This window comes from Equus caballus, chromosome 24, assembly GCF_041296265.1.
Source record: "Equus caballus isolate H_3958 breed thoroughbred chromosome 24, TB-T2T, whole genome shotgun sequence".
Lineage (NCBI taxonomy): Eukaryota > Metazoa > Chordata > Mammalia > Perissodactyla > Equidae > Equus > Equus caballus.
Window position 1 is genome coordinate 56,798,041 of NC_091707.1, and position 13,063 is coordinate 56,811,103.

Below are 13,063 nucleotides of genomic sequence, written 5' to 3' on the forward strand. Positions count from 1 at the left end.
ATGAGAATTGCCAAGTTATTTCACATCTCTAAGCACCTGTCCTCATGTACAAAAGAGAAACGATTACAACTGTCCTGTGGGGATGTCATGAGGATGAAATTACTTTTCTCCATACTCTTTGACACCATTAACTGTCCTATACTCCTTTCTGACGTGAGAAACAATTCTTTCATATTGAGTTTGAAATCAAGGTTTATATCCCAAAACATTTCAGAAGGTTCTGCATCAATGTGTGGGTGGGGAGGGTGATCTCATTTCTCAAAAATTTGCTTTAGATATTTATAGACTTCAATTCCTTTGATATTAAAAAAAATAGCTGAGCTTCAAATCTCTTAATTGAAAAGTTTAACAGTTGTAATAAAACCAGCATTTACTTCATTATTCTGATAGAGTTTCCTAATCATATCTGGTTTTTGAGTCTTTAGTGTGATATATGTTAAGAACCTGCAAACTCGAAGACTCAGAGGCTGCTCTGAGGGAAAAAGCCACAGCAGTCCTCAAAGGGACTAATCCAGAACTCTCTAGTTCCCCTCTCCACACACGGCAACTCATCACTCCCAGGGGATAAATTTCTGCAACCGTATTTGGAAATTATTTTTAAATACATTAATTGATTCACAATTAATTAAATCACAAGGACCTCTAATATATTTAAACTAAGGTTTCATTTATAAAAGCCCAACATACACACAACTTTTAGGAACATATAGACTATTTAAAGTGAGGTATACTTTTATAATTTAACTTTGTAACCATTAATCATTGGTATGACAGTAAACTTGGACATGAATAAAATCCAGCATGATAAACATAAAATTGGCCCATAATCCTCACTGCCCAAAAAAATCTCACATATTATTACATGAATACAATTTTCCCACTAAGGTTAAGTTGCCCTTATTGATTTAAACCTGTACTTTATTTACTCTTAAACACGTCTCTGAGTGCCTACCTTTCAAAGTGCTGTTTCATTTGTTTACACGCATAGTAGTTTCCATCTCTCAGGCTCTGCACCTTCATAACTTCAGAAAACGTTCCCTCTCCTATTTTGCCAACTGCTTTATAGTCTATAAACAAAAACAATTATAAAAATAAAATTTTATTTACGTATATATTTTGTACTCATTTCCAGACAGCAAACATTTTTATCTGTAAGATAATCCAACAGCAATATATTGAGGAGTGTTTCTCCTTTCTTTCTAAGGTTCAATGCTCCCCTCATTTTAAGAGAAGTGGGGTTGTGTGTTGGCAACGAGCATCATTTCCTCCCAGTCTATGCTCATCTTCATAAAGCAGAGAACCGCATGACCAGAATCTTGGCCGGGATGAGAGGCTCAGCTACCCTACGAGATTTGGAAAGCAGAAGAGCAACGGAGGCCAGCTGGGATTGCTCTAGCAGGAGCAGCCCTAGTATGGGCTTTGGCACCAGGTCACACCGACAGATCTGATGTGCCAGCAGCCTCAGAACTTCCTCCTGAAAATCACCCTCTGTGGTCCTACAGAGGGCCCAGCTGATCTACAGCAGTCGCCTGCAGTTCTTGCATTTCCTGGTTACCTGAAGGCTAACAGCAGCTTTCCTTGCCTTTGCTGCCACCACCATGACCCCCAGCACAGACAATGGTTTCATAAGCCTCTAATTCACTATGTTAAATCCCTTCCTGCTCGAAATACCTAGAGTAGTTTCTGTTTTCCTGACCAAACCATGACAGATACAGAAACGAGTATCTTGAAGTGGGGTGCTCTGGGTAACAAAAACCTAAAAAGTGCAGTCAGGCGGCAGAGAGCAGGCTGGAGAGCCTGGTGTATCCTGACAACAGATGGCCAACCATAAAAGGCTGCCTGCAGTAACTGCTGCCTTTCACAGACCAAGTGTCTGCTGAGCCTGCTGGCCTGGGGAAGGGGGTGGGAAGAGTCAGAATAACGGAGCGTGCTGACGACTACTGACTGCCTTAGCAAGATATTTCAAGACAAAACTGAGCTCAGGAGAGAACTGCTACTTTTCAAGCAGAAATGGAAGGAATGAGAAAAGTCTAGAAAGCAAAAGTCTCACTGGGTTGGAAAAGCTTCTGCAGCCCAAATAAGAGGAGAACCAGACTAACAAAATCTCTACAGAAAGCAGTCTGTGAGACTTCTGAGTTAAATGAATGGCTCAGCCTGGCACCAAGATTACAGGAAGGCAGGTATTAAGCTAAAAAGCTAAATAGTTAAAAAGGCACTGTTTTTTCTAGAAGTGACAATGCTTTTTAGAAATGATAAGTTTATTTATTATTTTTTTTAAGGTATGCTTTTTGGTGAGGAAGATTGGCCCTGAGCTAACGTTTGTTGCCAATCTTCCTCTTTTTTTTTTCTCCCCAAAGCCCCAGGACATAGTTGTATATCCTAGTTGCAGGTCATTCTATTTCTTCTATGTGGGATGCTGCCACAGCATGGCTTGGTGAGCAGTGCATAGGTCCACACCCAGGATCCAAACTGGTGAACTCCAGGCCGCTGAAGTGGAGCACATAAACTTAACCACTCTGCCATGGGGCCAGCCCCAGAAACGATAAGTTTAAAAATGAAAAAAGTCCTTATCTATGAGCAAGAAATACTGAAGTATTTCCAGGTGAAATGACACAATGTTTGGGATTTATTTTAAAATACTCCTATAATTCTCATTCACTACTGCTGAAAGTATAAATTGGTATAGTCATTTTGGAGGGCAATTTGACACTACACCTACTAAATCTTTAAGACATACATTCACCTTGACCCAGCAATTCCAATCCTAGAAATTATCCTGTAAAAAATACTTGCTCAAGTATATATGATATGAGAATGCTAGTACAACATTATTTAATAGAGAAAAACTAATAACCTAAATGCCCCCCAACAGGGAAGTGGATAAATTAAGTATGGTTTATTCATATAATGGGATATATTGAATATATTTAAAAGAAAGACACAGATGGATAGATCCTCAAAAATAATGTCATTAAAGACAACACCACACACCCAATTAGTGGCTTTCTCTGAGGGGTAAGGTTACAGGTGTCTCTTTTTCTAAGTTAAATATTTTCCATAATGAGAGTATTATTTTATTAAAAAGTAATAATAAAAGGTAAAGACTCCAGAAAAAAAAAGTGGTAGGGGGAAAAACAGCAAAACATTTATCACTGTTGAAACTAGGTGATGGATGCATGAGGGTTCACTATATTATTTTCTCTACTTCTGGTATGCTTGAAATTTTCCATAATCAGAAGTTAAAATAAAAGAAGCAAAAACAAGAGCTAGCCCTGATGGCCTAGTGGTTAAAGTTCAGTGCTCTCACTGCTTCGGCAGCCAGGGTTTGCTTCCCAGGCACGGAACCACACCACCCATCTGTCAGTTGCCATGCTGTGGCTGCGGCTCACACGGAAGAACTAGAACGACATATAACTAGGATACACAACCACCTACTGGGGCTTTGGGGAGGGAAAAAAAATAGGAAAATTGGCAATAGATGTTAGCTCAGGGTGAATCTTTCCCAGCAAAAAAAGCAAAAACAAAACCTCCTATGTGTGATCCTCCATATTCATACCTTCCTTAAGAATAGCCAGAACAGAAATGACTCCCTAGACCTTGGGAACCATGAGACAAAGATGGTGAAAAAGCCACCCTGAAAGATTCCCAACCAGGAACGCTCACATAGGACTTTACATGAACAAGAAAAATACTTTTCTTGTGTAAAGCCCCTGAGATGTGGGGGTTTATACATTACAGCACCTAGTAAGCATTACCCTCACTACTATACCTGATAATATAAATATCATAATCTATAAAACAAATAGAATAGACTTTTGAGAATTTATATTTGTAAGACTGCACATTAAAAATCAGCTACTCAATAAACATTCAGGAACTTTAGTTACCCAAATTCAATTTACACACAATTTTTCCCCATATATTTATATTTGAGATTTTATCCTACTTGTAAGTTACTAAATTAGCCTGCTACTGTTTCACGGACACTGGCAGAAGACAGCCTCTTGGGTCAAAGATAAAGAACTTTATTACTCATGGCACAGCAAGGTGTATGACATCTGCATGTATGCCTTTGTTCCCCTTGCCCCAAAGTCCCGTGAGGGTCACAGGGTGGACCCAGATGACACCAGCACATGCAATAGATTGCTCTGCAAAAGAAGAACCCAGGGCCAATGGCCTAGCGCTTTTTGAACAAGCAGCCAACAAGATGGATAAAGCCTTGAATCTGGCACACTCAGCAGGAACACACAGGGAAACTCAGGGCCCACGGCAAACTGCCTCTCCCAACAGTTCATTATAGTGTTAATACACATATTAACCAGCTTTACTAAGACAGGGTATGTGGTATGGTATTATTCTCACCCATAAATATTCACATATAGGTAATATAGATTTTAATGCCACTTTTCAATCTTACTCAAAATAGTCAATTTCAGCATACATTTTCAAGGATCTTAACTTCAGGCATGCAAAATGAGAAAATCCTATTTATAATTACATATTTGTAGAAATTGGAAAAAACACTTTTCCCCCCAAACAGCATTTAACCACGCTATCACCATTCCAAATACCATATACCACTACCATACTCTAGTCATTGCCACAGAAGGAAACAGGAACCTATAACTGCCGTGCATAATGTAGATGCGCAACAACTCCTGAAGACAATGAAAGAAAGAAATAATTGTTAAAACTTCTCACAAAAATTAATTTCCAAAGATGATTTCTGGGAAGGAAGATAAAAAGCACTGAGAACATGCAGTGGAATGAATGGTGGCTCCCAAAAAGCTATGTCCTCAAACTAACCCCTAGAACCTGTGAATGTGACCTTGTTTGGAAATAAGGTCTTTGCAAGTATAATTAAGGATCGTGAAATGAGAACATCCTCGACTACCCCGGTGGGCCCTAAAGCCAGTGACAAGTGTCCTTATAAGAGACACACAGAGAAAGGAGAACAGTGGCAGCTAGAGGCTGGAGAGAAGGGGAAATGGGGAGTTGTTATTCAACAGGTACAGCATTTCAGTCATACAAGATGAAAGAGTTCTAGAAATCTACTGTAAAACAATGCGTATAGTTAATACTGTACATTTATATGTTAATATTTATATATTTAATATATTTACATATATTTATATTTAACATAAAAATTATATAAATTTTTACATTTAACATATTTACATATATATAACGTACACTTAAAATTTTAAAAACAGGGTGGAGCTCATGTCATATGTTTTTACCACAGACAGACACAGATAGAGAAGAGGAGGCTGTGTGAAGACAGGCAGAGACTGGAGGGATGCAGCCATACGTCAAGGACGCCTGGGCCTCTAGAAGCTGCAAGAGGCAGGAGGGAGCTTCCCCTCGAGCCTTGAGAGGAAGCACAGCCGCCGACGCCTTGATTTCAGGCTTCCAGCCTCCAGAACTGTGAGAGAACATACTTCTGCCGTATTACGCCACCAAATTTGTGGTAATTGGCTGCGGCAGCCCTAGGAAACTAACATTTAACGTAACTGATTTTTTTTTAATCTAAGCAAAACATTAATTTTTTAATTAAAGGAAAAAGACTTCCTAAGCATAACAGTGTAAGAAGTCACTCAGAAAAGATAGATATATTCGACTACATAAAAATTTAAAATTCTAGCATAAGAAATACTCAAATGGTTAAATAAATGATGAAAAAGCCATACAAAGGAATATAATATAGCAGATAAAAAAGAATAAGGGAGATCGATAGCTTCTGACAGGGAATAACTTTTCAAGATATATTATTAAATGAAAAAGACAAATTAAAGAACAGTGTGTAAACTACGCAAATAACATTTGTAGAAAAAAAAGTACCCACATGGTGTCAGACAGAATAATGTGTGTCCCCAACAACGTCCATGTCCTAACCCCTGGAACCTGTGAACATGTTAGGCTGCAGAGGGAATTTCTAAGCCTACTAATAAGCCGACCTTAAAATAAGGAGACGATCCTGGACTTATCAGATGGGGCCAATGCAGTCACAGGGTCCTTGTAAGTGGCAGAGGGAAGCAGAGAAGACAAGAGTCAGAGGGAGACTGAAGATGACACTGCTGGCTTTCAAGATGGAAGAAGAGGCTACAAGTCAAGAAATGCAGGCGGCCTCTAGAAGCTGGAAAAGGCACAGAAACAAATTCTCCCCTAGAGTGTCCAGAAGGAATGCGGCCCTGACAGCAACTAAACTTTAGCCCAGTGAGACTCACTTTGGACGTCTGACCTCCAAACTGTAAGATAATAAATTTGTGTTCTTTTACGTCACTGAGTTTGCGACAACTGTATTACAGCAGTAATGAAAACTAGCACACACATTCACACATGTTAGCTCATATATACAAAGAAGGAAGTAGAAGAAACACAAGAAAGTGCCAACAGTGGTGACTTTAGGAGAGGAGACCTAGATGGCTGGGGGACAGGATAGAAGGGAGACTCACTTTTTACTATATTTCCATCTGTGCTTTTTTTTGTGTTACGCTTTGTGTATATATATATTATTTATTTCATTGAGGTCATAATAGTTTATAACATTGTGAAATTTCAGTTACATATTATTATTTTTCAGTGACCATATAAATGTGTCCCTTTACCCCTTATACCCACCCCACAACCCCCTTCCCCTCTGGTAAACACTAAACCGTTTGCTTTGTCCATGTGTTTGTTTATCTTCCCCATGTGAGTAAAATCATATGGTATTTGTCTTTGTCTGGTTTATTTCGCTTAACACAATACCCTCAAGGTTCATCCATGTTGTTGCAAATAGGAGGATTTTGTCTTTTTTATGGCTGAGTAGTATTCCACTGTATATATACACCACATCTTCGTTATCCATTCATCAGCTGATGGGCACTTGGGTTGCTTCCATGTCTTGGCTATTGTGAATAATGCTGCAGTGAACATAGGGGTGTACAAGTCTCACTGATTTTTTTTTTTATTGTGGTAACATTGGTTTATAACACTATATGAATTTCAGGTATACATCGATCGTTATATATTTTGATTTCTATGTAGATTACATCATGTTCACCACCCAAAGACTACTTACCATCCATCACCTCACACATGTGCCTAATCACCCCTCTTGCCCTCCCTCCTCCCCCATTCCCCTCTGGTAACCATCAATCCAATCTGTTTCTATGCGTTTGGTTGTCATTGTTTTTATCTTCTATTTATGAGTGAGATCATGCAGAATCTGAATTTCTCCCTCTGACTTATTTCACTTAGCATAATACCCTCAAAGTCCATCCATGTTGTCATTAATGGTCAGATTTCATCGTTTCTTATGGCTGAGTAGTATTCCATTGTGTATATATGCCACATCTTCTTTATCCATTCCTCCCTTGATGGGCACCTAGGTTGCTTCTAATTCTTGGCTATTGTGAATAATGCTGTGATGAACATAGGGGTGTACATATCTTTATGCATTCGTGTTTTCATTTTCTTTGGGAAAAAACCCAGCAGAACAGGTGGATCATATGGTAGATCTATTCTTAACTTTTTGAGGAATCTCCATACTGTTTTCCATAGTGGCTGTGCCAGTTTGCACTCCCACCAGCAGTGTATAAGGGCTCCCTTCTCTCTACATCCTCTCCAACACTTACTGTTTCCTGTCTTGTTAATTATAGCCACTCTAACGGGAGTGAGGTGATATCTCATTGTAGTTTTGATTTGCATTTCCCTGATAGCAAATGATGTTGAACATCTTTTCATGTGCCTGTTGGCCATCTGTGTATCTTCTTTGGAGAAATGTCTGTTCAGATCTTTTACCCATTTTTCAATTGGGTTGTTAGGTTTTTTGTTATTGAGATGTATGAGTGCTTTGTATATTTTGGATATTAACTCCTTATCAGATACATGGATTGCAAATATCTTCTCCCAATTGTTAGGTTGTCTTTTTGTCTTGATGGTTTCCTTTGCCGTGCAGAAGCTTTCTAGTTTGATATAGTCCCATCTGTTTATTTTTTCTATTGTTTCTCTTGCCTGGTCAGACATGGTACTTGAAAATATGCTGCTACGATCAACGTCAAAAATATACTTCATATATTTTCTTCTGGGAGTTTTATGGTTTCACGTCTTACCTTTAAGTCGTTAATCCATTTGAGTTAATTTTTGTGGATGGTGTAAGATAATGGTCTACTTTCATTCTTTCACATGTGGCTGTCTAGTTTTTCCAACACCGTTTGTTGAAGAGGCTTTCCTTTCTCCCTTGTATGTTCTTAGCTCCTATGTCGAAGATTAGCTGTCTGTAGATGTGTGGTTTTATTTCTGGGCTTTCAACTCTGTTCCATTGATATGTGTGTCTGTTTTTGTACCAGTACTATGCTGTTTGATTACTACAGCTATGCAGTATAATTTGAAGTCAGGGATTGTGATGCCTCCAGCTTTCTTCTTTTTTTTTCAGGATTGCTTTAGCTATTCGGGGTCTTTGGTCGCCCCATATGAATTTTAGGATTCTTTGTTCTATTTCCGTGAAGAATGGCACTGGGATTCTGATTGGGATTACACTGAATCTGTAGATTGCCTTAGGTAGTATGGACATTTTAACTATGTTTATTCTTCCAATCCATGTGCATGGAATATCTTTCCATTTCCTTAGGTCATCATCATTTCTTTCAATAATGTCTTATAGTTTCATTGTATAGGTCTTTCACCTCCTTGGTTAAATTTATTCCTGGATATTTTATTCTTTTTCTTGTGATTGTAAATGGTTTTGTATTCTTGAGTTCTCTTTCTGTTAGTTCATTATTAGAGTATAGAAATGCAACTGATTTTTGTAAGTTGATTTCATACCTGGCAACTTTGCTGTAGTTGTTGATTATTTCTAGTAGTTTTCCAATGGATTCTTTAGGGTCTTCTATTAATAAAATTATGTCATCTGCAAACAGCGAGAGTTTCACTTCTTTCTTGCCAATTTGGATACCTTTTATTTCTTTTTTCTTGCCTAATTGCTCTGGCCAAAACCTCCAGTACTATGTTGAATAACAGTGGTGACAGTATGGGTGGACCGGCCTGGTGGCACAGTGGTTAAGTGCACACATTCCGCTTTGGTGGCCCAGGGTTCCCCGGTTCGGATCCCAGGTATGGACATGGCACTGCTTGGCACGTCATGCTGTGTTAGGTATCCACGTGTAAAGCGGAGAAGGATGGGCATGGATGTTAGCTCAGAGCCAGTCTTCCTCAGCAAAAAGAGGAGGATTGGCAGCAGTTGGCTCAGGGTTGATCTTCCTCGGAAAAAAAAAAAAGAGTGGTGAGAGTGGACACCTTTGTCTTGTCCCTGTTCTCAGAGGGAAGGCTTTCAGTTTTTCCCTGTTGAGTATGATGTTGGCTGTGGGTTTGTCATATACAGCCTTTATTACGTTGAGGCAATTTCCTTCTATACCCTTTTTATTGAGAGTTTTTTTTTTTATCATAAATGGATGTTGGATCTTGTCAAATGCTTTCTCTGCATCTATTGAGATGATCATGTGGTTTTTATTCATCATTTTGTTAATGTGGTGTATCACACTGACTGATTTGCAGATGTTGAACCACCCCTGCGGGAGACCCTGGTATAAATCTCACTTGATCATGGTATATGATCCTTTTAATGTAATGCTGTATTTGGTTTGCTGATATTTTGTTGAGGATTTTTGCATCTATGTTCATCAGCAATATTGGCCTGTAATTTTCCTTCTTTGTGTTGTCCTTGTCTGGCTTTGGGGTCAGAGTGATATTGGCCTTGTAAAATGTATTAGGAAGTGTTCCATCTTCTTCGACTTTTTGGAATAGGTTGAGAAGGATAGGTATTAAATTTTCTTTGAATGTTTGGTAGAATTCTCCAGAGAAGCCATCTGGTGCTGGACTTTATTTTTGGAGAGGTCTTTAATTACTGTTTCAATTTCTTTACTTGTGATCGGTCTATTCAGATTCTCTATTTCTTCTTGATTCAATTTTGGGAGGTTGTACGAGTCTAAGAATTCATCCATTTTTTCTTGATTGTCCAATTTGTCGGCATATAGTTTTTCATAGTATTCTCTGATAATCCTTTGTACTTCTGTGGTATCCGTTGTGATTTCTCTTCTTTCATTTCTCTTTCTTTTTCTTTTTTTTTTAAAGATTGGCACCTGAGCTAACAACTGTTACCAATCTTTTTTTTTTCTGCTTTTTCTCCCCAAATCCCCCAGTACACAGTTGTATATTCTAGTTGTGGGTCCTTCTACTTGTGGCACATGGGATGCCGCCTCAGCATGGCCTGATGAGCAGTGCCATGTATGCACCCAGGATCCAAACCAGTGAAATCCTTGGCCACTGAAGCAGAGCACGCAAACGTAACCACTCAGCCACGGGGCCAGCCCTTCCTCTTTCATTTCTAATTTTATTTATTTGAGCCTTCTCTCTTTTTTTCTTACTGAGTCTGGCTAAGGGTTTGTCAACTTTGTCATCTTCTCAAAGAACTAGCTCTTAGTTTCACTGATCCTTTCTACTGTTTTTTTGTTGTTGTTGATGTTTCAATTTCATTTATTTCTGCTCTAATTTTTATTATTTCTCTCCTTATGCTGATTTTGGGCTTTGTTTGTTCTTCTTTTTCTAATTCTGTCAGGTGTACTTTAAGATTGCTTATTTGAGATTTTTCTTGTTTACTAAGGTAGGCCTGTATTGCTATGAATTTCCCTCTTAGGACCGCTTATGCTGCATCCCATATGAGTTGGTATGGTCTATTTTCATTTTCACTTGTCTCCAGATATTTTTTGACTTCTCCTTTAATTTCTTTAATGATCCATTGGTTGCTCAGTAGCGTGCTGTTTAGTCTCCACATATTTGTCACTTTCCCAGCTTTTTTCTTGTAGTTGATTTCTAGTTTCATAGCGGTATGGTTCCATAAGATGCTTGAGATGATTTCAATCCTCTTAAACTTATTGAGGCTTGCCTTGTTTCAATATGGTCTGTCCTTGAGAATGTTCCATATGCACTTGAGAAGAATGTGTATTCTGATGTTTTTGGATAGAATGTTCTATATATATCTATTAAGTCCATCTGGTCTAGTTTTTCATTTAATTCCATGGTTTCCTTGTTGACTTTCTGTCTAGATGATCCATTGATGTAAGTGGTGTGTTAAGGTCCCCTACCATTATTGCGGTGTTGTGAATATCTTTTAGGTCTGTTAATAGTTGCTTTATGTACTTAGATGCTCCTGTGTTGGTTGCATAAATATTTATAAGTGTTATGTCCTTTTGGTGGAGTGTCCCTTTTATCATTATCTACTGCCCCTCTTTGTCTCTCATTGCCTGTTTTATCCTGAAGTCTACTTTGTCTGATATAAGTATGACAACACCTGCTTTCTTTTGTTTGCTATTAGCTTGGAGTATCATCTTCCAAGTCTTCACTCTGAGCCTGTGTTTGACTTTAGAGCTCAGATGTGTTTCCTGGAGCACCAAGTTGTTGGGTCTTGTTTTTTAATCCACCTCGCCATTCTATGTCTCTGGATTGGAGAATTCAATCCATTTACATTCAGAATGATTACTGATGTATCAGGGCCTACTGTTGCCATTCTATCACTTGTTTTCTGGTTGTTCTGTATTCCCGTTTCTCATCCCATGTATTTTGGACTGCCAATTCAGTTTGGTAGTTGTCTATCATGTTTTTCTCAGTTTTCTCCTTATTTATCATTTGTGTCTCTGATTATTTGTTTAGTGGTTACCATGAGGTTTGTATAAAAAATCTCATAGATGAGATAGTCCATTTTCTGATAGCCTCTTATTTCCTCAGTCTAAGCGATGATTCTATCACTTTCCTCTTCTCCTTCTAAGTTATTGCTGTCACAAATTATTCCATCTTGTGAGTTTATACTTAAAATGACGAGATTACAGTTATTTTTGATGTATGCCTGCCCTTTATCTTTAATGTTATAATTAAGTGTTTGCTAACCTGTTCCGATAGAGAGCTGCAATTTTCTGATTTTGTCTGCCTATTTATCTCCTTGCTCAGGACTCTGTAAAACCTTTCTCTTTTTTTTTTTTTTCCAGGTATGAGGGCCTTCTTTTTTGTTTTATTTTATTGGAGGAGGAAGATTGGCCCTGAGCTAACAGCTGTGCCAATCTTCCTCTATTTTTTGTATGTGAGATGCCGCTACAGCGTGGCTTGATGAGCGGTGTGTAGGTCTGTGCCCAGGATCCAAACCCACAAACCCTGGGGCACTGAAGCAGAGCATGTGAATTTAACCATGATGCCACCAGGCTGGCCCCTAAGAAGGCCTTCTTGATCATTTCTTGTAGGAGGCAGGGGGGTCTTGTGGTGATGAACTCCCTCAGCTTTTGTTTAGGTGGAAAGTCTTTATTTCTCCATCATATCTGAAGCATATTTTTGCCTGACAGAGTGTTCTTGGCTGAAAGTTTTTGTCTTTAAGAATTTTGACTATATCATTCCACTCTCTCCTAGCCTAAAAGGTTTCTGCTGAGAAATCTGATGAAAGCCTGATAGGGGTTCCTTTCTAAGTTATTTTCTTTTGTCTTGCTGCCCTTAATATTTTTTCTTTGTCATTGACTTCTGCCAGTTTTACTACTATATGCCTTGGAGAATGTCTTTTTACATAGACATAATTAAGAATTCTATTAGCTTCTTTTACTTGTATTTCCAGCTCCTTCCCCAGGTTTGGGAAGTTCTCAGCTATTATTTCTTTGAACAAGCTTTCTGCCCCATTCTCCCTCTGGACTATCTATAATCCTTATGGTGCATTTCCTAATTGAATCAGATATTTCTCGGAGAATTTCTTTTTTTCTTTTTAGTCTTAGTCCTCTCTCTCCCACCTGAAGCTTTTAGATATTTCTGTCCTCCATATTGCTAATTCTGTCCTCCATTATATCAGCACTGTTATTCAAGGACTCCAGATTTTTCTTTATCTCATTCATCATGTTTTTCATCTCCAACATTTCTGATTGGCTTTTCTTTATAATTTCAATCTCTTGTGAAGAATTGCCTCTGTTCATTCATTTTCTTCCTGATTTCATGAAACTGTCTATCTGAATTTTCTTGTAACTCATTGAGGTTTTTTTCTGATAGCTATTTTGAA

The 13,063-nt window shown here is 38.4% G+C and overlaps 1 protein-coding gene across 13 annotated transcripts in view; it reads right to left on the reverse strand.

The window, feature by feature from the left end:
• Nucleotides 1-13,063, reverse strand: part of MOK (MOK protein kinase) — a 64,931-nt gene that overhangs the window by 35,890 nt on the left and 15,978 nt on the right. For 11 of the 13 annotated variants that reach the window (XM_070249292.1, XM_005605463.4, XM_023628421.2 and 8 more), the window contains exon 2: nucleotides 953-1,067. The exons of the other annotated variants lie outside the window; for them this stretch is intronic. Coding sequence is in view for 5 of the 11 variants with exons in the window: in XM_005605463.4 (XP_005605520.1) it covers nucleotides 953-1,067 (115 nt within the window). In the remaining 6 variants the exon portion in view is untranslated. The remainder of the gene's footprint in view (nucleotides 1-952; nucleotides 1,068-13,063) is intronic. 13 annotated transcript variants of the gene reach the window in all.